Source organism: Mauremys mutica, chromosome 16, assembly GCF_020497125.1.
Source record: "Mauremys mutica isolate MM-2020 ecotype Southern chromosome 16, ASM2049712v1, whole genome shotgun sequence".
Lineage (NCBI taxonomy): Eukaryota > Metazoa > Chordata > Testudines > Geoemydidae > Mauremys > Mauremys mutica.
Window position 1 is genome coordinate 24,528,710 of NC_059087.1, and position 22,672 is coordinate 24,551,381.

General features: G+C 51.2%; 1 protein-coding gene across 5 annotated transcripts in view; it reads left to right on the forward strand.

Moving 5' to 3' along the window:
• The window catches only part of KSR2 (kinase suppressor of ras 2), a 302,208-nt gene that overhangs the window by 192,697 nt on the left and 86,839 nt on the right, over window positions 1-22,672 (forward strand). For all 5 annotated transcript variants that reach the window (XM_044989586.1, XM_044989581.1, XM_044989583.1 and 2 more), the window contains 3 exons: window positions 7,664-7,832; window positions 16,547-16,588; window positions 18,246-18,312. In XM_044989586.1, the coding sequence (XP_044845521.1) occupies window positions 7,664-7,832; window positions 16,547-16,588; window positions 18,246-18,312 (278 nt within the window). The remainder of the gene's footprint in view (window positions 1-7,663; window positions 7,833-16,546; window positions 16,589-18,245; window positions 18,313-22,672) is intronic.

The following is a 22,672-nucleotide window of genomic DNA, read 5'->3' on the forward strand; positions in this document are numbered from 1 at the left end:
GTGGCTGGTGTGACCATCTGGTTATGGTATCAGAGTCATGGTCAGAGGTGAAACTAAGCCGGCTCGGGCCAGAACGGCATACCGGTAAGAAAGTGACTGCCGGCTCGGGCCGGAACGGTGTACCGGTAAGAAAGTGACTGCCGGCTCGGGCCGGAACGGCATACCGGTAAGAAAGTGACTGCCGGCTCGGGCCGGAACGGTGTACCGGTAAGAAAGTGGCTGCCGGCTCGGGACGGAACGGTGTACTGGTAAGAAAGTGACTGCCGGCTCGGGCCGGAACGGTGTACCGGTAAGAAAGTGGCTGCCGGCTCGGGACGGAACGGCGTACCGGTAAGAAAGTGGCTGTCGGCTCGGGCCGGAACGGCGTACCGGTAAGAAAGTGGCTGTCGGCTCGGGCCGGAACGGCGTACCGGTAAGAAAGTGGCTGCCGGCTCGGGCCGGAACGGCGTACCGGTAAGAAAGTGGCTGCCGGCTCGGGCCGGTACACAGACAACGTTAAAGTGCTGTCACGGCAGTGCTTTAAGTGCCATACTAGCAGGGCCGCTGATGGGGGGAGGCAAAAGGGGAAGCTGTCCTGGGGCCCGGTGATTGAAAAGGGCAGTGGCCAGAGCCCCGAGCCCTTTAAATCGCCGTCGGAGCCGTGGGGTTAGGAGGGGGCGGGGCCTCAACCGGAAGAGGCGGGGCCTCTACTGGAAGAGGCGGGGCCTTTAAATCCCCAGGGGCTTTAAATCACCATCAGAGGGGGCTCCCAGCTGCCTTTGCTACCCCAGGGCCCCGGCCTCCGGCGGAGCTTTAAAGCTGGCATACTGGCTTACTTTCACCTCTGCTCCCGCCTGAGGCCCGCCCCTTCTGGGGGCCCAGAGCCGCCCGCCACACCTTGCCCAGGAGCCCGGCTGCCCTGCATACCGATACGTCCTTTAGGCTACTTTAACCCCGGTCATGGTTCCCGTAGTCTGTTGGGATACTGCAGCTGGAGAAGTACGAAGCGGGCACAGACAAGCTGTTGAGAGACCATAGTCCTGTTTCTGTGCCGGTGACCTTAACTCGAAAGCATCAGGGATGAGAAATGCTGAATGGTGGCTAAGACATACTGCCCCTAAGCAAACTGCTTGTCAGAGTTTTCCAAGAGGCATGGGCATCTGTTTAAGTGTAGTCATAAACTGGGCATTAAAAGGTGCCCAGTGTGCAGTCCTAGTGGGTCGGAGCGTGTGAGGTTACACAAGATCTGTTCAGCTCTTCGCAGTAGGTCAATACGCCTTAGACTGAGCAGAATTTGGCCCATGCAATTCACTCCAAAGTGCATCCAAGCAAGCCCCTGCCTTGAATTCAAGTGGATGCCAGGGGTGCAAGTGAGAGCAGAATTTGACCCCAAATCTGTGGAATCTCACTCCTGATTCCTGTTACTTAACCGGCCACTCTCTTGACTGGACCCAACTGTCATGTGCTGGGCCCTTTTGGGAAGGAAAACTGGTCTTGTGGTGCAAGCCCAGGACTCTGGGAGTCATGTGACCTGTGTTTCTATTCTTTATTCTATCACTAACTCGCGGTGTGACCTTGGGGAAGTCACTTAACCTCTCTCTGCCTTGGTTTCCCCATCCATAACATAGGAATGCTACTGATTTCCTACCTCCCAGGAAGGTTATGAAACTTAATCCATTTGGATAGAAAGCTCCATAAAATTCAACATGCTGTTACAGTTTGGCTTCTTTTTAGTTCAGGGGCAAGAATTTCTTGACCTATTTTCCACAGGAAAAGCAGTGACTCCCTCTGTACTTCACCCTTAGGGTGTATGGCTCAGGCTTTGGCTACACTTGCACTTCAAAGCGCTGCCGCGGCAGCGCTTTGAAGCGCTAAGTGTAGTCAAAGCACCAGCGCTGGGAGAGAGCTCTCCCAGCGCTGTCCGTACTCCACCTCCCTGTGGGGAATAACGGACAGCGCCGGGGCTTTGACCACACTGGGGCTTTGCAGCGCCGCAATTTGCAGCGCTGGAGAGGGTGTGTTTTCACACCCTGCTGCAGCGCTGCAAATTTGCAAGTGTAGCCAAGGCCTTAGTCCTCCTTCCATCAAAGTCCATGGGAGTGTTGCAGGTAGCCATTGTCTGCCTGGAAGCATCAGAAGTTAGTAGGTGTTAATCTGTTGGGAAATGTTTGTGTGCTTTGCTGACGGAGGGCCCGGTTTACATGTGGAGCTATTGAGGAGGAGCTGTTCCGGAATAACTCCATAGCTGAACACCCTTCTTCTGGAATAAGTTGTTCTGGGACAGCAGGAACTCAGAGGCAAATGGTGCATTGCCTTACCTGGGTATAAGGGAGGTGCGAGGAGATGTCTAGAGAAATGAAGGACGTAGGGTACGGACTGGGCAGTCCTCATAGAAGAACCTTTGGTACAGCCAAGCCTGAGATTTCCCCTCACCATCAGAAATACCCAGGAAAAGCCTTGACTATTACAGAGCACCCAATAGCACCAATTCCCAGGTGTGATTCTCTCTGGAAGGAATGCATGCATGACTGCTCCAGCACCAGGAGAGTGTTTGGAAGGGCAAGGGCATGTGACTAGTTTTAGGACCCAGTGGGTAGGTGCAGAGCTATTCTGCTGATTCACCTTGGCAGTTAGACCAGATGAGTCTCCGCAGCTCTACATCAGGGGTATAAAGGACTGAACATCTCCACAAGACTAGCGAGCCAGAGGGAGGGACAGGATATCTGGCTTTTATAAACTCTTAAGTTTGCAAGAGCAGCCCTGCTTTAGGGCTCCGGTACTTTAGTTAAAATTGAAGGCAAATGCCAGGAAGTCTGTGTCTTCATTAGGGGGGAAAAACTGCTTAACTGGAGTTAGCTAAGCTAACACTTTAGGTCCAGTTTTCTTTTTGTTAACTCAGTCTGGTAACTCAGGTGAAAACTGCAGACTCCTTTGTCTTCCCTAGGATTTTACCTGGCATTAGCCAACCCATGATAAGAACACACCTTTTTCTCCTAGCAGAGAAAAGACCGAAGAAGCAGTGACCTGGTGAGTGTGAGAACTCCAGCCAGGCACGAAGCCACAGTCATAAACCTGCCTACCTCAGCCCCGATGGGCTGCACTTACCTACCAAAGAATATGTCATATGCACTCGCTGCTACATCTTCCTCTCTCCTGTCAGTGCTCCCACTCCTCTCCTCTGCCCCATTGGATTCCTTCATCTTCTGGCCTCTCCTCTGTAGCGTTAAGAACTCTTAAGGACGGGCTCTTGTAGGTTGTGCTGTGAGTGCCACAACCTGTGCTGGCTGCACAGCATGAGGCTGAGCTGCGTGAAGGTGAGGAGCTGCTGCTTATGCCTCTTTCAGTTCAGAAGCAAATGTTACCTTATGACAGGCCTGCTGGAACACAGTGAGTCCTTGGGAACATAGTGTGAAAGAAGCACCGGTGAGCTGCCTGTTGAGTACAGCTGATCACAGCCTGCAAAGATCTCTGTAGGGCAACAAGGCTGACTACCACACTTCATGTGTACTTACAGATCACCCAGACACGAGTAAGTTAAATCCTACAACACTCCCAGGTGGTATGTAGGTATCACCTCCTCCATTTTTCAGAGCAAAACTGATGTTGGGGCACACGGGTTACGTTTACAAATGCTGGTTCACTTGCGGTGCCTTGGTTCTGGGGTGCCTAACACGAGACACTGTGGGTCTCGCTTTCAGAAGAGCTGGGCACCTGCAGCTCCCAGCGACTTCAGCTAGAGCTTGGGACATGCAGCACTTTTGCAACACAGGCTCCAGGAATCTGATGCTGCACATGTGAAAATCGGGAACGCTTTAAGGCTAAGCGACTTGCCCAAGAGGAGTGAGTGGCATCGCCAGGGGAGGAGCCCAGGAGTCCTGAATCCCTGAGACCTTTCTCCCCTAGAACATCAAATGCACAGAGCATTGGAAATGATGAGCCAGTGCTGACCATGGATGTCTTACCTTTACTATAGTCGCTACCTGCATTTACTGCTATGGATGTCACTTCCCCGTGAAAGGGAAGAGGGGAGAGTGAGCTCTCCCTGGGCTGTTCAGCTGGGAGTTGAGCTTTGGTGAAGTGTCTTCCAGCTGAGGATCTCAGTCAGTAACTGAGCTTCCCAACAAGTGTTTGAACTGCCATTAGCCTCTAGGAAAATAGGGCCCGGAGATCAGCGACTTGCCCAAGACCATGGAATGAGTCAGAGTTCGGCCTGCAGCCCAGATTGCCTGACTCCGTTGCGCTGCGGTAACTAGTAGGCAGCACTGCCTCTCTGGCTGTATAATCTGATTATTCATGACCATCTTATGTGACTTTAAAGGAGAGGCTCCAAATCCTGCCTCTTTGATCTGAAGAATAAACTTTTTGAGGTCAGGGCCAGATCCTGCTCCCCTCTAAGTCAGCAGCAAAACTGCCACATTCTGAAACTCTCCCGGCTGGTTTCTTAGGGGCTCTGCACCTTCCCGTTCGGGCTGCTTGGTGGCATTGCCTGCGGATGCCGACGAGGATCATTCCCCTGTCTGCCATGGAAACACGGTTACTTTGGAGTGTGTGTGTGGCGGGGGGAGGAGGGGCCGGTCTGGCAGACTTTCCGCTTTGCAACAGCACCTTCCAGTTTGCTCAATGGTCTGTTCAGCCATCTGCTGGGGCAAAACTTCGCAGATGGCTCGTTGGGTTTCCAGGCACGTCTGCTTCTCCAAAACACCAAGGGACTGATCTATATTTCAACAAATCTGGTAGAAACTGAATAGAAACCTGTTTAGGGGGTTGTAAACCAATGACTCATAAAGAGCTGCGCTAATTGAAGAAGCAGGCCCGGGCCCTATACAATAAGCGGAGAGGCTCAGACCGCTTCTCTAACGAGGGCAGTAGTTCTGCTGCAGAGCAGACACTGCAAACACAACATATATTGGGCTCTTTCTTTTAAACGCTTCCCCCTACTGTTGCTCTGGGTCTTCTTTATTTCTTAGGAAAGAAACGGACTTTTTTACAGTCTCTGGTCCAAATTTTGCTCTGTTCCCCCGGTGTAAATCTGGAGTAGTTTCATTGGCCTCAAGCGTTACTCCAGATTTGCACCGGTGTAACGGAAAGCAGCACTTGGCTCACCCCCTTCCCACCCTCCCTGTCAGAGCTGCTGTGTATGAACGCCAGTAAGCTGGGGCTGAGATTAGCTGGGGCATAGAGTATCTAACACTGCTCCTGGCGGGTTTCCAGTGTGTTTGCCATCAGGGGAAAGGCAGTGTTTGTCAATGTTATTTGCTTTAACAGCTTAAAAATAAAATGGAATCAGTGCCTTCGAAATGGCTTGTGTCCCACCAGTTCTGCGTGTAACTCTCCAGAGGCAACAAATCTAACCTGAACGTCTGCGCTCTCCAGGCTGTCTAAAACGTTAGTAAAAGATATTAAAAAATAAAACCTACAGAAGCACAACAACCTGATCATGTTCCTGTAGGGTCCATGGACGCTGATAAGCCCAGACCTAACCACGCACCTGGCTGGTTCTTTCTCCTGCTCTGTGATAGTAATGGTAATGGTGCTCAGATTTATTCTGGATTAAATTTGACAGAGCCTGTTGAGTCCAGCTCTGTCTAATAGAGAACTTAGAAGCCCCAACAAGTGATGGGTCAGGCAGCATATGGCTTTTCATTCATTCTGAATGGCAAATTTCAAAGTCTTGCTGGCTGTCTGTGCCTATACCTAGAAGTTTAAAGGTCTGATTTTCAGAGATGCTGAGCACCTTTGCAAATCAGTCAATAAGGGGTCTTTGGCACACCTTTCCTCTGCGACTCTGCTGTTCCAGGGACTGTTGGATACTGGATGATTCTCTCTGGGATGCAACCTCTAAACCTGCGGCTCTTGGAAAATTCCAAATGGTAAAATTACCTGATTTTTTTAGGGTGCAAATGATTTCTGTGGGTCCCCAAGCAACAGCAAACCCATATGGGAGTTCACAAGCAAAAAAAGCTACAGCGTCCTTTCAGTGAATTGTGTCATTTTGGGCCCATCATACTTTATCTTAACAGAGGTCATCATGGGAAGCAGGCTGGGCAGCGGGTAGGGGACTGAACTGGGACTCAGGTGACCAGTGTTTTCTTCCTGGCTCTGCTACTAGCCTGCTAGGTGATGTGGTGCAAACTACTTCACCTCTTTTATGCCTCAGTTTCCCTATCTATAAAATGGGTATAATGATGCCCATCATGTAAAGCCCTTTCAGCGCTATGGATGAATCGTTATATATGTATTTTACTTTGCCTCTGCCACTCATAAAATCGCATCAGCCATAGCCAGCTTGTAAAATTAAATAGAATATTTCCCATTAGGCCAAGTAATAGCTTCTATTTTGACACCTACTTCTATTTAAAAAATAGTCCCCCAATCTCCTATTATCTTACCACCCCACTTCAGCCCAGCCTCCTGCCCCAGTTAATGGTGCTGATGCCTGTTTTCTGTATGAATGTGACTGTAAGCTCCATGGGGCAGGGATCTCCTCTTTCATATCTCTAAAGCTCCTTAGCACCAATGGTGCTATATAAATAAGAGCACAAATCTTCAGTTCTACTTGCTCCCAGAGCTGACTTGGAAAAACCCTCAGAACGAGGTGCTGTAAATAAAGTAAAGCACCGTGTTCCCTGAAATGTCACATTCGTTTAGGCTTGTTTGAGCCCCTCTTGGGGACCTGCTTGTGACTCTGGCCAAGATTTTCATAGGATTTTGGGTTCAGCTTGCGACAGCTTAGCGGGGACTGATGTTCAGAGAGAGGGTGATCAGCAGTGTTCTCTAGAGGGCACTGACTGTGCTGAGACAGGGAGACTGGCTGGCTGAGGCGCACTCTCTCCTGGGGAGCCAAGTTAAGAACAAACACCTTCGCTTGGCTCACCCGGAAGTTGTGTCTCTTGGCTCAGTTAAATGGCCCACGAGGCAGGATCAGTCGAGAGAGATTAACAGGCAGTGAGGAGAACGGGATGGTGTTTTGTATTGAGAACACTGACCAATGCTTGCAAACGTAGGTGCGTGAAGTTAGGCACGTACATCGCCTAGCCAAGCGTTTCATTTCCAGGCATGCCGAGTGTCCATAATGGCTGCTGACGTCAGTAGATGCTGCCAGGGGCCCTGAACATCCAGCCAAGTATGTCAGTGTCCGACTTCCCACCATGGCCTTCCCATGTGACTAGTTCCTCTTTGGGTGCCCAGCTTTACCATGGCCCTGATTCCCAGAGGGTGATGCCTCAGCAACATCACTAGCCATTTTGGGAACCGGTGATCTCCGGGGCCTCATTCTTTAGCTACGGCTGCGTCTGAAGCCACTGGAAGCTGCCAGTGCTCAGCACCTCTGAGAATCAGGCCCCTCCATCTGAAACGTTGGCCTGGACAGAGTGAGAAAAGTGGTGAAACAGGCCCCGGTTTACCTTGTTCGGGGCTCCCAGTTGCTGGGGTGAGCAGAGCGCTTGTACCTCACTCTATAAAGCAGAACGTCTGCTGGGACTTGGGGCCGGATGAATTGGCAGAGCCTGTACAGGACAGACTGGTTGGCAGTGTTTGCTGCTGCCCCATGCTCCTCCTGCCCTGAAAGCCCCAACCACACCGTGCCTTGGAAAGCTGCGCTGGTGCCTTGGAAAGCTGCACCGCTCTCATAGGCTTGTGTTGTTTTTTCCTTCCTCCTCTCCCCCTGCCCTCCTTGTTCCTGCAGGACCATATTCCGGTGCCCTACCAGCCAGATTCCAGCAGCAACCCCTCCTCAACGACATCCTCCACCCCCTCCTCGCCGGCCCCGCCGTTACCGCCCAGCGCGACTCCGCCATCTCCCCTCCACCCCTCCCCGCAGTGCACGCGGCAGCAGAAGCAGTTCAACTTGCCAGGTACCTCGCTGCGGGCAGGCTGCCCCCACAGGAGGCGCCGGGAGGGGCTTTGAATAAATCGCTCTGTAACAAAGGCAGTTATCAGTCAGTCGCATGGAACTTGCTGCGTCCCCCATCCATGGGGGAGTCCATTCCCAGGGCTTGGCAGGGATCTCGCCTGAATACGTCCTCAGGGCAGGGAGCCAAGCTTCTCCCCCGTTACCGTTATGGAATGCTGGGATCCAAACAGGGTGTGGAAAACCTTGTGCAGGGTTCAGAAAAGAGCGACAGGACTGATTCAGGGTCTGAGAGGGAGCGATTGACAAAGCTCCATCTGTTTGTCCAAGAGAAGGTTAAAGAGGTGACTTGATCTTAATCTACAAGGGGAAGAGATGTCCGGGAGCAGAGGGCTCTGTAAACTAGCAACAATCATAACTAGATCCAATGGCTGGAAGCGGAAGCCAGATCGATCCAGGCTAGAAATGGGGTGGGGAGGGAATTTGAAGTGAGAGTAATATACCACTGGAACAACTGACCCAGGGACATGAGGGCTTCTCCATTGCTTCCAGCTTTTAAATCCAGTCTGCTCTAGCTCAGCCAGAAGTCATGGGCTTTGAGGCAGGAGTGACGGGGAGAGGTCCTCTGGCCTGCGTGACGTAGGAGGTCAGACCGGATAATCTCAGTGGTCCTTTCTGGCCTTAAGATCTGACTCATCTTGTCCAAGTGCAGTGCTCCCTCCTGAGTTTCGTTAAAATTCACCAGCCCTGCAGTCCAGTGGGAGGCTTAGTGTGCACTCAGCTCTGGTGAACGGCTCCCGAGTGGAGGGTGACACCCTCAGCTGAACTCCATGATTTGCAGAGTGTGGTCAGAGGGAATGCTGGCTTTCTCAACCAGCCCCTCCTCTGCCCCATAGAAGGACTGGGGGTTGAATGGGGGTGGGGATTAGCGGTATCCTCCCCAAACCAGCTTCCCCCACTTGAGATGCCAATGTGACGACATGGTTGATCTTTCATAACATGATGGCTCCTTCCCTTCCTTTTGCATGCTTTCGGCAGTGAAACAGTGAGCAGTGTTGACGTGTCCGTTGCCATCATTAGACTCCAGAGCTAGTAGCACATTAAAATGGACAGGGGCAGTTCCCCCTTTCTGAGCTATTGCTTTAGGCTGTATGGGTTCCATTCCATTCATGTTCTGAAGCTCGACTTTACAGCCATAAGGGTGAGGTATGTCCTAAATGAAAGCCTGGGTTCTGGTGCACAAGCTGGCTGCCTCCTGAAAAGAACAGTCACTGAATCCCCACGGACTGGCCCATTTCAAGCCTAGAGGGAAGCACCCTCTCTAGGAGCAGGAATTCACTCCCAGCCCATTCATTCTCTAGGCAGGCAGGCCACTCTTCACGGCCCAGGCAATACTCGCCCATTCTGGTGATGCTGCCAAATAGTGCCTGTTTGTTCTTGGTAGTTCCTGTGTCATAGAAACTCATTACCCAGGATCAACACCCGTTTTCTTGTTGAAGACCTCTAAACAGCCACCCACTGGTCACCACTTTCCCCTTCTGTCAGCCAGGGCTGGAATCAGACCAGTGGCCCGGCAGCATGGCCAGTGGCTTCTGAGCCGCACTGGTGAGTTTACTTTGTGGCATGTGTTCTCAGCCTGGGGTCATACCCGTCCTCATTACCTTTAGGGGAGCAAGGTAACATGGGGTCCTAAAGAAACCAGATCTTACACCTTTCTGCTTGGCTACGTTTGATCCTGCCCCTCATCTCCTTGAATCGCCTGGAAAGGCTGAGAGATGGGGCGAGGGGGATTGAGCTGGGAATAAGTAACGGTCACCAGAGAGGTACCAGACTTTGCCAAATGCGGGAGTGGGGAGAGCAGCCCCAGCAGCAGCCAGGGTCTCCCGTCTCTAAGCTGCCTCCTTTGCAGACCGTCTGTAGCCTCTCCAGAAATTCACATGAAATTGGCGTTCATTAGAAAGTCAGACTGGACAATTGAGGGAAGCAATGAAGCCATGGGAAGTGCTGCAAGGAAGCACTTGAAGCACTGATGGCCTTGTTGAGAGTTGCTTGGGAAGGAACAGCGAGTGCTTAGGACAATGTGCGGTATTGGGTGGCGTTTGGTTTTTTATCTAGTAACTGCACAGGGCACTCTCTGTAAGATATTTCCCTGATCTAAAACCGGTAAGTCAACGCTTCTGACCTACACACAGGCCCATTAGCGGCTCCTCTTTCACCACAGGTCGTTGGGATGTTTGTTCAACATTTTAAAAAAATGCACGTATGGGATGTTTAACGAGTAAGTGAACGAAGTCTCCTAACTCTCCCGTGTGATAGAGGCAGTATGTCCAACCTATCCCTATTGCACAAATGGGGAAACTCAGGCAGGGATGCTGAGCAACCAGGTAGGGTCGCATCACAAACCACTGGCAGAGCTGTGATTTCGCTCTAGCCCCAGCTCAATCCCGACCGCACGGCCTCCTGAAAGCAACCAACCAAAGGCACTGCCCAAGGCCAGGTACAAGACGCGTAAACAGCGACTTCTGGTGGAGGAAACCCAGAGCAGTGCTGAGGCTTCCATTCGGGCTCCCCGGCTGGGCTGCTTCCCCTGGAGCCAAAGGCTCTGGGTCATGTCGTGGCTGCGTGATAATAGGCAGAACACACGCAACGAGTCCTGGCTCTAGACTCTTAACTCCACACTGTTGGATCAGGCACCAGGCAGGGGCTGTACAAGGTTTCGTCATGCAGGGGCACCATGCATCCCGAGACAGGTTTGCAACAGCCCTGGCTGGGCCATTCCTTGGCCTCCCAGGAGCAGAGGCAGCCGTTTGCGCTGACCTGGCCTGTGGCTTTATGCTTTGGACAAAGGGCTCCTTTGGGGGTAGGATAAACGCAGACTCTTTGATCACGTGGAGTCCTGCCCTGCCCTTAATCAAGTCCTAGTGCGTGGGAGGAGGCAGGCAGGAGCAAGCTTTGAAATGTCCCTCCTGGCTCAGTGCTGGCCACTAAGAAATGACCAATGGTTCCCTGCAGTTCAGAACTGCTGTTGCAGTCACCGGGGTGCATTTGCTGTGGCACAGTGGCTAGGATGTTGGGCAGGGTTCTAATCCCAGCTCTGCCACTGACTTGCTGTGTGGCCTTGGGTGAGTCACTGGGCTTCCGTGCCTTAGTTTCCCCATCTGTAACATAGGACTAATGATCCTGACCCCACCTTTGTGAAGTACTTTGAGGTCTGTGGATGCAAAGCCGCAGGTGCATGCTATTTAGTATTATTACGTCCAGTAATTAATTTCAAAGGTAACTGCTAGCAACTGTAGTGACTGAGAGGATTTAAAAGCACCTACGCGTTGTAGTTGGAATCAGGAATTAGGAGGGAATTTACCACCATGCTCCGTGCCCCAACTCAGATGTGCCTGGTTCTCAGGAGCGGTTTTGTGGAGTGGGCCTAGGATATTCCAAAGCGATACAACTCCGGCTAATGAAGGAGCCCCATTGGCCACTCACTCAGCTCATTGTCTCCTCTCCTTCCTCCCAAATCAGCTTTCTCACCCTACCTGGCTTCCCATTGGGACGGGCTAAACAGACCCAGTGTCCAAGAAGAGCACGGGAGGTTGAGTTCTCATTAACGATCCCGTTTTTAGCTTCTGCTCTTCTCCACTGACAGCTCCTTCTCCCCACCAGAGGGACTGGGGTCCTCAAAGTGCTGCCCAGAACAGATTCTGCAAGTGCAGCCTTGATCTGCAGCATCATAGAGGCAAAGCTCTTCCTGTTGTCTGACAAGTGCGGGACAGGATGCTTTTGCACGGGCGTAGTGCCCTCAGCTCCTAGGAGATGTGAGCACCCCTCCATCCTGTCTGCCTGAGGGAGAGATTTCCACACCTGTGTTTTCAATTGTATGTGTTTTAATGATGATGAATTTTGTTTAAAGTGGAAATAACAACAACAAAAAAGTCAGTGGCAGCAGCTTCTTGTTGGAGGCATATGGCCGTCAGAGCTGCCAGCTTGCAGTGGTGGCACAGATGCCCATAACATGAGTCATCACCACTGAATCATACGAGTTCATTCCAATGAATTATTAGACAAATTGGCATTTACACGGAGTAAACTCTGGATTGCCATCCTCACTTCCCCTGCAAGGAGCGGAGAGACCGAGTCAGGAAAGCTCAAACTCCCGCAGCTGGTACCTGCATGGCAACTCAGAGCGAGGGACGCTTTCTTAACGTGTTTCGTTAGCAGCCTCGCTCTGAGTGAAACGACCCCGAGCAGTGCTTGGGATGCTTTTTCATCTCTGTGCTAGGGCGACCCCCGGGCAGCACGTCCCACTGCTGTCAAGATGCTAGTCTCAAGAATTTCAGCTTTCTTCAGAAGCTTTATACAGGCTTAGGAGGTTTGAAATACAGCGACTTCTCCCCGGGAATCCAAGAGGCGGCCACTTTGATCTCAGCTCAGGGGAGAGTAGTTCCCATCACACTGTAAACTGTGGTCTCGGGAGTTAATCAGGAGATGCTGAACCAGATCCTTAGCTGGTGTAAATCAGCACAGCTGAATTGGCTTCAGTGGAACGCTGCGGATTTACACCAGCTGTGCATCTGGTGCCATGGGTCAAATTCAGCTCTTAGTGTAGCGCTAGGCACAGCTCCACCGTGGCTTAAGTCGCTGTCCCTTGTGGTCTTTAAAGAGTCCTTGGTGCTTTTCACAGTAACCCAGGGGTCCGTTCTGATGTCGTGGCCAAATTCTTCTGTATAATTATATTTGGGTTCCCTGAGTATCCCCCATTGCTTTAATTGAATCCAATGTTCTTCACTGCCACCCGTAGCTACTGTGTAGTGCTGCTGCATCAGCGATTCCAGAGGTAACTGCGTTTGGGTGGTGGAAGAAGTGACTCTTATGCCATATGGACTTGATTCAACTGTGTTGCACCCCACAGACCTTGTGGGAACAGCTTGGTGTGGGGCTGAGATTCGTGCCAGGGAGAAGGCAGGTGGTTCTGCTGCAGTTCTGCAATGCAGAAGCAGCTTTACGTTTCAGCCCAGGCTCCCAAGAAGCCTTGCTGACGACTGACTCGATGTGCCCCATCAGAGCAGCTCCCAGGTGCCCTGCTCCAGCTTAGTGTCTGAACTGTGCCCAGGGACTTCAGGCCCAGAGTGGTAATTACAGTGCTTTTGCACGTCCACACTGTGTTCCTGGTGTCGGCAGTGAGTGTCCTCGCTGAGAGCACTTGCCCCAGTTTCGCTGTCAGTGTGGGGCATTGTAGGACGGCTTCTGAAAGGCAGCCATGGTCAATGTAAGCAATGCAGTGTCTGCACTGACACTGCGCAAACCCAACTACATCAACCTCAGCGCTGCGCCTCTCGCGGGGGTGGAGCTACGTCAGTGGAGTGGGCGAGTTACCTCGGTGGGAGCTACATTTTAGCGTAGGTACTTACAGAGTTAGGTCGACGTAAGCTGCCTAACTCTGTAGTGTAGAGACAATGCACTTCTAGAGCATAACTGCATTTCTCAGCTGTTTAAGAACACATGGCCCCAGCCTCCTGGCTTTAAACATCTACCTGAGATGTCAAAATCACCAGGAAAGGGGCCCTCTGTTCTGCATCCTTGGTGCATTGTCACATGAGGTGTGATCATCTCTACCTTCAAACAGGCAGTTTGAGGAGCAGTCCCAGCTGCACTTTGTGGGTAGGATCAGGCCCTGTGTTGGCTAGAAGCATTCGCCGTCCATTGAGACCGTGGCTATCTGTTTTTCGTGGAGCCGGGCTCTAGGCTGAGAGCACTTACTCCTGGATGAGAGTGGGGGAAGGTGCACCATGGGCTGTAGGAATCCCGTGGAGTTGCACCTGTCCGCTCTTGCCTAGAACTGAGGAGAAGGCTTCAGATTGTGAAGTATCAAATGCTTCCTTTCTCACCGTACAAAACACCAACCAACTGCCTTCCCTTCCGATCATCAAAGTGCCCCTCTGTGCTGGAGGAAAGAGGGCTCACCTGGTCTTTGCCTGTGTGTTCACTGTTACCTTTTCTCTGCGTTTTGTGTGCCTTGGAGCTGCTGTGCAGTTTCCATGTGTAGATACTGTTATATAGTGGCCATCATGTGCTGCTGGGATGCTGTACCATACGCACACTGAAGATCTATATTTAAACAAAACAGCTCCAAGTGGGCAGGGCAGTCTGCCGCTTTGGGCAAATCCAATAAAGTGGGCGAAGGCAAAGAGAGCCCAGAAAGGAGGAGCTGGAGGGAGACAGGCAGAGAAAAAAATGCAGAGGTGAAATAACCTGCATAGAAAGGCCTGGTAGTGGGTCCTGCAGGCAGCCATCTGCTCACAGAGGGGCTTCTACAGTCGGAGGTGACCCAGAACTGAGAAGGTCCTTCACAGACCTGATCCAGTCGGGTACCTTGGAGAGCAAGGAAAGCTGTGCCCGTCACATCTGTCGTGTAGGGACAGCATGAAAGAGGAGCGGGGGGAGTGCTTGAGTGTCTCAGATTTAGATTATGAAGGCTGTCAGCAAGACCTAGAACTGAATTCACCTCTGTCCCCCTAGAAGCTCTCTGACTGGCTAGCTGCCACTTCCTTCCCTGTTGATCTAGAAAGCCATAGGCATCGTGATACCTGAGCGATGCCCCCTTCTCTGTCTGCCACTGGGACCGCTGAGACCACCTGGGAGGCTGCTGACAACAGTCCCGAGACTGATCACTTAAGAGATGAGGGCAGGGCATTTTCAGAGAAGAATCTTTGGCTAGAATTCACCTCCCCGCACAGTCCTGGTAGAGACAGAGGCCTCTAGGGTATGTCTACACTGCAGTCAGAGGTGTAGACGTACCCAGGCTGGCTTTGATCTAGCTTGAAGAACAATAGGGGTGATGCCAGTACGTACCCAGGGTCCTGAACTGGGGGAGGCTAGCTTGTGCCACTGCCCATGCTGCTGCGACTAGCTAGCTAGATGTGTCTACACGCACTGTAATCCCACCTCCCGACTCAGCATAGACAGACCCTAAGCTCTTCTGTTTTCTCATGTTGCCGCCTGAGGGGCTTGCGTGTGAGTTGGGTATATGGGGCTGAAACTGGTTGTGCTGATTTTGATCAATGTGTCAGTGTAGCTGTACGGGGGGCGGGAGTATGGGTGTATTTGGCAGGAGTCGCCAACCTGAGCCTGAGCAGGAGCCAGAATTTACTAATGTTCATTGCAAAAGAGCCACAGTAAGACATCAGCAGCCCCCCATCAGCTCCTCCACCCCCCCGCTCCCAGTGCCTCCAGCCCACTGGCAGCCACACCAATCAGTGCCTCCCCCTTCCTTCCCGCACCTCCCCATCAGCTGTTTCGTGGGGTGCAGGAGGCTCTGGGGGGGAGGGGGAGGAGCGAGGGCACGGCAGGCTCAGGGGAGGGGGCGGGAAGGGGTGGAGTGGGGGCAGGGCCTGTGGCAGAGCCAGGGGTTGAGCAGTGAGCACCCCCCGGCACATTGGAAAGTTGGCGCCTGTAGCTCCAGCCCCGGAGTCGGTGCCTATACAAGGAGCCGCATGTTAACTTCTGAAGAGCCGCATGTGGCTCCGGAGCCACAGGTTGGCCACCCCTGCGCTACGGGGACGACTGTGGTGGGCACATTTTTATAAGTAGAGCCACTCACTTCCTGGGCGGTGAGCTGCCTTGGCCCAGCTACTGCGCTGCGCTGGCACTGACAGGGAAGGGAGCGGGCGGGCTGGCTGATCTCCAGTGGCGTGGTAAGAAGCAATAATATCAAAGGTCGTTCTGTTCCCCACACCTTTTAAGAGCCATCCTTGATTGTTAGCTGCCCTCGAGTTACCAGCGGTACCTCTCCTGTGCAGTGTTCATTAGCTAATCAATTGCTTAATGGGTGCCTGGTGCCTTAGACATGTAGTCTAGAAATGTCAGAGGAGTCCAAAGGACTTAAGTGCCCAAATCCCATTGGCTTTCAATTGGGTGGCCAAATCCCTCAGGTGGCTTTGGAAATCTCAGCAGCAAAGTGCTGCATAACTGCTAAGCTAAGCGCTGAAGACCGTAGAATGAGGGAGTTGAATTTTGATCGGTAACCTGGCTCCTAAACAGATCTAGGGCAGTAAAGCAGCCAGATGCTGGCCGGGCGACCTAGCTGTGTCCTGGCTGTTGTTATTGAAGTGCCGTCCACAGACTTGGCATTTGCACAAGGTACAAAATACCCAGTCCCTGCCCTGAAGAGCTGACGGTCTAAGGGCATGACTGCACTTCAAGTTGGAGGTGTGAATTCCACCTCGAGGAGACATACCCACGCTAGCTCTGATCGGGTTAGCATGCTAAAAATAGAGTATAGCCGCAGGAGCACGAGTGGCAAGAGGGGCTAGTCACCTGCGTCCGCACCTGTCTAAGATGCTAGATGTGTATTCGGGGCAGCTGCCCCTCCCGCCCTGCTGTGGCTACATTCTATTTTTAGCATGTTAGCTCAATTTAGAGCTAGCGCGGGTATGTCTCCTCAAGCTGGAATTTACATCTCCAGCTTGAAGCGTAGCCGTAGCCTAACAGACACAAAGGAAATGGGGTGTGTTTGTGAGAGATTTAACTGAAGGCAAGTCCATGCCCTGAGCTGCCATGTGGGACAGTGGGATCAGATGCCCAATTCTGGTCTCTTACTCCCTGGTCCAGCAGAGGCTGGATGCTCTGTGATGCGGGACATAGAGGTTTTGCAGATGCCACCCTTCCGATTGTGCTGTGTTGCCCTGGCTCACTTTTTTAACTTCTTCCTTTCTCCATTGCAAGCTTCCCACTACTACAAGTACAAGCAGCAGTTCATTTTCCCAGGTAAGTGCATGCAGAGTTACCCCTCTCTGATTTCGGAGCAGCAATACCTCCCTGTCCTGAGTTGCATGCCTTACTGTCATTGTTTAGGGATCTGGATGGTGCGTGGGGTGGGGGATGGTCTTTAATCAGCTGGGACTTAAAGGGTGGGGAGGGGTTTTGGGTGTGTTTCTTCTAGAAACAAATCATATGAGGATGATTTGACTAAATTATTGAGGGTGAAATTCACCCCCTGTGCAGAGGGTCAGCTTCGGTCTCTCAGAACATGGGGGCATGGGGGTGAATGATACCCGTGCCTTGGGCTGGCTTTTTGCACAGGGGTGAGTTTCACCCTATAGCGAGTAAATTCACCCAAGAGTTGCAGTGGTTTTCAAGCGGGCCGGTCTCTTCTGAGGCTGTCCTTAGGGATAGGGTTTCCTGTGGGGAGGAGAGATGTAGTATTAGATGAGGAAAAGGAACTGGCAGGAAGCCCTGCCTGGAGGGTTTCCCCCTGCCCTGATCGAGGGTAGGTGGCAGGAGGTTTGGGAAGCCATGAGGGTAAGAAACAGAGTTGTTGTTTTTTTAAGGTTAAATCCATCCCTAGGCAGGTTTGGGTTTTGTGACTGTTTGTCAGCTGAACTATTGAGCCTAGAGAAGAACATTGATTTGACGTTCAGCACACATGGCTGCAAGCCACGGCGCGGGAGGGAAGGGCGGGTCAGCCGCAGGATGCCAGGAGAAACCTGCCAAGGGCAAGAAGTAGCTATGGAAGCACCTGCTTCCTCTGGCTGTGACTGTTCCTTTACTGTGAACTTCACATTAAACCAAGGCAGCCAGTGCCAGCTGGAGAAGCTCCTCATTGGCCTTGTTTACTGGCTACAAGGTCCAGAGGAACTGGTAGTCTCTCAAGGTCTTTTATCCATCCCCTGGGGGTCTCCCTTCCAGTCTAACACCAACTGCCTCCGTCAAGCCCAGAAGTTGCCTGATTCTCCACTGCTTTGCTCCTCGTGGAGTCACGGGCGCTTGTGCAAGGAAGTGCAAAGTGCTGAGGGATGTGGAGAATCCTGACGTGGTCGCTTTTGATCCATGCTTTGCCCAGATGTCTGTGGCTCCAGTAGGTGCAGTGCCATGGGAAAGTGCTCAGTGGGAGCTGGGATGTAGCCGCTTCATCTCATATTTCCTTTTTCCTGCCAACCTCTCTTCCCTTTCTCCTCTTTCTCCTCCCTAGCCACCCTTCTCTGCTTTCCCCTCCCTCTCCAGGGCCCTTCACCTGACTCCCTTTGAAACAGGACTTCCTTTTCTCCTTCTCCCTCTTCCCTGAATGCTCCATCCTGGTCTCCTGCCTCTGGCTGGGCCTTCTCCTGTCACAGGCAGTTCTTCCTCACGTTGGTTGGTTGACCGACTGGAGGTGCCACTGCTGAGGCAGTGCTGATGTCAGGTTTGGGTGCAGCTCTGAAATAGGATAGAAGAGAGAAGCAGAGATGCTGGGCTTGATTCTCCTCTCCCTTATGCAGGCGTGACCCCACCTCGGTGAGTGAGAAGAGATGGTGGGCCAGGGACTTGGGGAAACCCCAGAAAATAATGGTTGTCGTACTGCAAACAAACTGCCTAGCTTGGAAACTAAACTCATGACAGTGTGTCTTCCTCTCCGTTTTCACACTCTGCTCTCCTTCGTTTTCAGATGTTGTGCCTGAGACACCGACCCGAGCGCCTCAAGTTATCCTTCATCCAGTCAATTCTAATCCAATGTAAGTGGGGCTCTTGCCTTGTCTTTTTATGTCCTCTTCACGTTGCGTTCTTCACTCCCTCGCACCCCCCCTCTTGAGGATCACCTGCTAGGGACACAGGTCCCTGCACTGGTTGCGTGACTGATAGCTGCCTGCTTGCTGTGTGCAAAGGTCATTCATGGAAGTGGCAAACCGGTTTATTTTGGTAAGCAGACCTGTGCCAATGGATCCTCCTGTCCAACTAGGACCAGAATTCCGGGGCAATGATCAGAATGAGCACAGTGGGGACAGGTGATCTGTCATTTGCCTGTGGATTAACAGCACTAAAATGTGAAGATTGAGCTAAAGAGGCACATGGAGTATGCAGTCCCAGCCCTAAGATGTGAAGATTGAGCTAAAGAGGCACATGGAGTATGTAGTCCCAGCCTCCCCTTCCATCCTGGCTCCCAGTCTCCTTAACCGTCCAGTTCATAAGAACATAAGAATGGCCGTACTGGGTGAGACCAAAGGTCCATCCAGCCCAGTATCCTGTCCTCTGACAGTGGCCAATGCCAGGTGCCCCAGAGGGAGTGAACCTAACAGGTAATGATCAAGTGATCTCTCCTGCCATCCATCTCCACCCTCTGACAAACAGAGGCTAGGGACACCATTCCTTACCCATCCTGGCTAATAGCCATTCATGGACTTAGCCACCATGAATTTATCTAGTTCTCTTTTAAACCCTGTTATAGTCCCAGCCTTCACAACCTCCTCAGGTAAGGAGTTCCACAGGTTGACTGTGCGCTGCATGAAGAAGAACTTCCTTTGATTTGTTTTAAACCTGCTGCCCATTAATTTCATTTGGTGGCCCCTAGTTCTTATATTATGGGAACAAGTAAATAACTTTTCCTTATTCACTTTGTCCACACCACTCTTGATTTTATAGACCTCTATCATATCCCCCCTTAGTCTCCTCTTTTCCAAGCTGAAGAGTCCTAGCCTCTTTAATCTCTCCTCATATGGGACCGGTTCCAACCCCCTAATCATTTTAGTTGCCCTTCTCTGAACCTCTTCTAATGCCAGTTCAGACTCACCTTGTAATTTACTCCTGTCTCCTCCCATGGTCTGGCTTTTGTTCCCTCTCCTTCCTCCACCACGCTGCCCGGGTGCCAGCAGGGGGTTGCCTGCAATCTGTTCCAGTGCCCAGCCTGGAGCAGCAAGTACAGGGCAAGTCTGGCTTCGCCCCTGCCCTGGGATGGAGCATGTTCAGTTGGTCTGTGGAGACGTGCAGTCTGGTCAGCACTAGGAGCTGTGAGAGACTTGAGCATGCTCAGTGAGGATGGAATCTTCAAAGATTTGAGGGGCTAAAAATCTAAGAAGTCTCTTCTGAGCATGTGCAAACTAACAGTTTTCCCAGGGCTTATAATTTGGCCAAATGGGGTGCATTTTTACAGAGATGGCAAAAGGCACATTCCTGACCCAAAGGCCAGCCACCTGCCAAATTTCAAACTCCTATTTCAAAGCACAGGGATGCGAGAGCTGTTCAAAGAAAAGGTTGCAATAGTTTCCCCCCCAGCCTGGTTCTCAGAAACGGCTATACCGTTTTGTCTGAAATAATTAAAAAAAAAACAGTCTGAAGCAGACACCTATCATGGAAAACTTCACAAGAACAGCACAGTGGGTCAGACCAAAGGTCCATCTAGCCCAGTATCCTGTCTTCTGACAGCGGCCAGTGCCAGGTGCTTCATTGGGAATGAACAGAACAGGTCATCATCAAGTGATCCACTTCAGCCACATGGTTAAAGTTTGGAAAAATTCGATGCAACTGAAAACAGGAAGCACTGGAAAACCTTAACAAAAGCAGCACTCCCAGCTCCACCAATAGTATTTGTTAAGCTTCCTAAAGTTTGCATTAGGTGTCTAAATAACTCATGAAACTTGGTATATAATTGGCAGCTAGGAAAAGCTCTGCCAAGTGACCTTTGTTTTTGCTTTTACTTGTGGCTGCTTTCCCTGTTTAGCTCAGTGTTCCCTACGATCTTCCTGGCGAATGCTCTGATCAGCGTTGCATTAGCAGCACCCAGCAGCGCTGTTACATTTCAGGAGCTGTTGCCATTCCTTTTTATAAACTCCACTTTGGGGGATTATATAACTCAGAAATTTAGCAGTTAAGTTCTCAGCCCAAACAGAAATGTAGGTTCTATCAGGATCGCCCACACTTTTCTAAATAGATTGGTAAGCTGCTGGGGGGTGGGGGGTGGGTAAAGAATTGCATCTGTGTCCAAGTGAGACCACCTGAATGACAAAGGCAGAACTTCTGGTTGCCTGACAAATAATGCCATGATGGTTATTTGATAGCCTGTGTCTGAGTCAAACTAGAGGTTAAAGTCCACTTTGCAACTCAAGCCAACGCGGGGGAGAGATGGCGATCTTACACCCAAATTCCCCTTGCTGCCTTCAAGCATATTTAGACCTTGTGAGATGGGTTGTACAGCTGTCACGCCTGCCTTCTGGTACATAAATAAATACATTCACATCAGAGGCATGCTGTAGTAAAGTACGCTCAGGTACGTGGAGAATTTATAAAGCTTTGGGCCAGATTCTGATCTCACTTACACCAATGAAAAGCTGAAGTAACTGCATTGACATTAGTGGTGTTACTCTGGATTTACCACCAGAGTAACTGAGAAACACTGAATTGATTTGGAAAGCAGGCTATAATCTCTACGCTCTTAGAAATAGGTATCATTATTACTACTATTATTAAAAGCAAGTGGTGGAAAACTGCTTACCTGACTGTACGGCAGGTATAACAGATAGAAGCAAAATGGTTGCATGTTAGTCTGGTGTTTGCTACAGTTTTCATCTGCGTAGTTTTTTGCCAGTTAAACTATCAGGACTTTTCTCATTTATACTGGTTTTGTGCAACTATAACTCCACTGATTCCAGTGGAGAAACTCTAAATTTACGTTGGCACGTGACGGAGTGATCAGTTTTTGTCTTAAAAATTTCCTCTGATAGGTTTCGCCTCCACATTTAACACTTGAGACTGGATTCTCATTGACACTTAAGGCCCCTTTACTCTGCTCTGGAAAAATAGTCTTGGTATAAGTGAGAAGTAGGCTCCAGAAATGTAAATCAGAGCAAGAAGGAATGACCAGAGAACAGAGTGTGCAGAGAGGACACAAAGCAGTCTCTTCACTGGGTGGAAACTGATACAGCGGCCTGTGATAGAGCCAGGGACCTGGAGGATTTAACTGAGAGTGTGTCTACACTGGCAGAGTTACAGCGCAGGCAGTTACAGTGCTGCTCAAAGAGCGCTGAAGGGAAACCGCTGTTGTGTGTTCATACTGTCAGCTGCCTGCGCAATAGCGTGTTCACACTTGTGGCACTTGCGGCGGTATTCAGAGTGGTGTATTCTGGGCAGCTATCTCACAGAGCATCTCTTCCTCTTATGCCACAAAGAGTTGTGGGAAGGCAGAGGGGGTTGCGGGGCATCCTGGGTCCTGTCCCAGTGCCCCGTGATGCATTACTTCACATCCCAGCAATCCCTGTGCTTCTGTCCGCATTTGGTGCCGTCTTTCAATGGTTCGTGTACTGCGCGCTCTGCCTCTTCGATCTGCAGGAATGGATCCCGCACCGTTGACCAATATGCTGCTCACTCTAGCATGTCACGAGTGGCAGTGAAGTTATTCCTTAAACTGCAAAGGCAAGAGGAGTGTGACATTGATCTCGCCATGTGTAGTAGCTATGACACGAGATTGCTTGGGGCATTCATGGAGGTGCTGACCCCAGTGGAACGCCGCTTTTGGGCTTGGGAAATAAGCACTGAGTGGTGGGATCACATTGTGAGGCGTGTCTGGGATGATGAGCAGTGCCTGCAGAACTTTTGGATGAGGAAAGCCACATTCATGGGAGTGTGTGATAAGCTTGCCCCAGCTCTGCGGTGTAGGGACATGAGAATGAGAGCACATGGTGATTGCACGGTGGAAGCTGGCTACTCCAGACTGCTACCGATCGGTTGCTAACCAGTTCGGAGTGGGAAAGTCTTGGACTTGTGTTGATGGAAGTGTGCAGGGCCATTAATCGCATCCTACTCCAAAAGACCGTGACTCTGGGTAACATGCGTGACATTGTGGATGGCTTTGCACAAATGGGCTTCCCTAACTGCGGAGGGGCGATAGATGGCAGGCATATTCCAATTCTGGCACCAGACCATCTAGCCACCGAGTACATTAATTGGAAGGGGTATTTCTCAATGGTTTTCTGGGCGCTTATGGATCACTGTGGGCGTTTCACGGACATTAATGCAGGCTGGTCTGGAAAGGTGCATGAAGCACGCATCTTTCGGAACACTGGTCTGTTCAGGAAGCTGCAAGCAGGGACTTTCTTCCCAGACTAG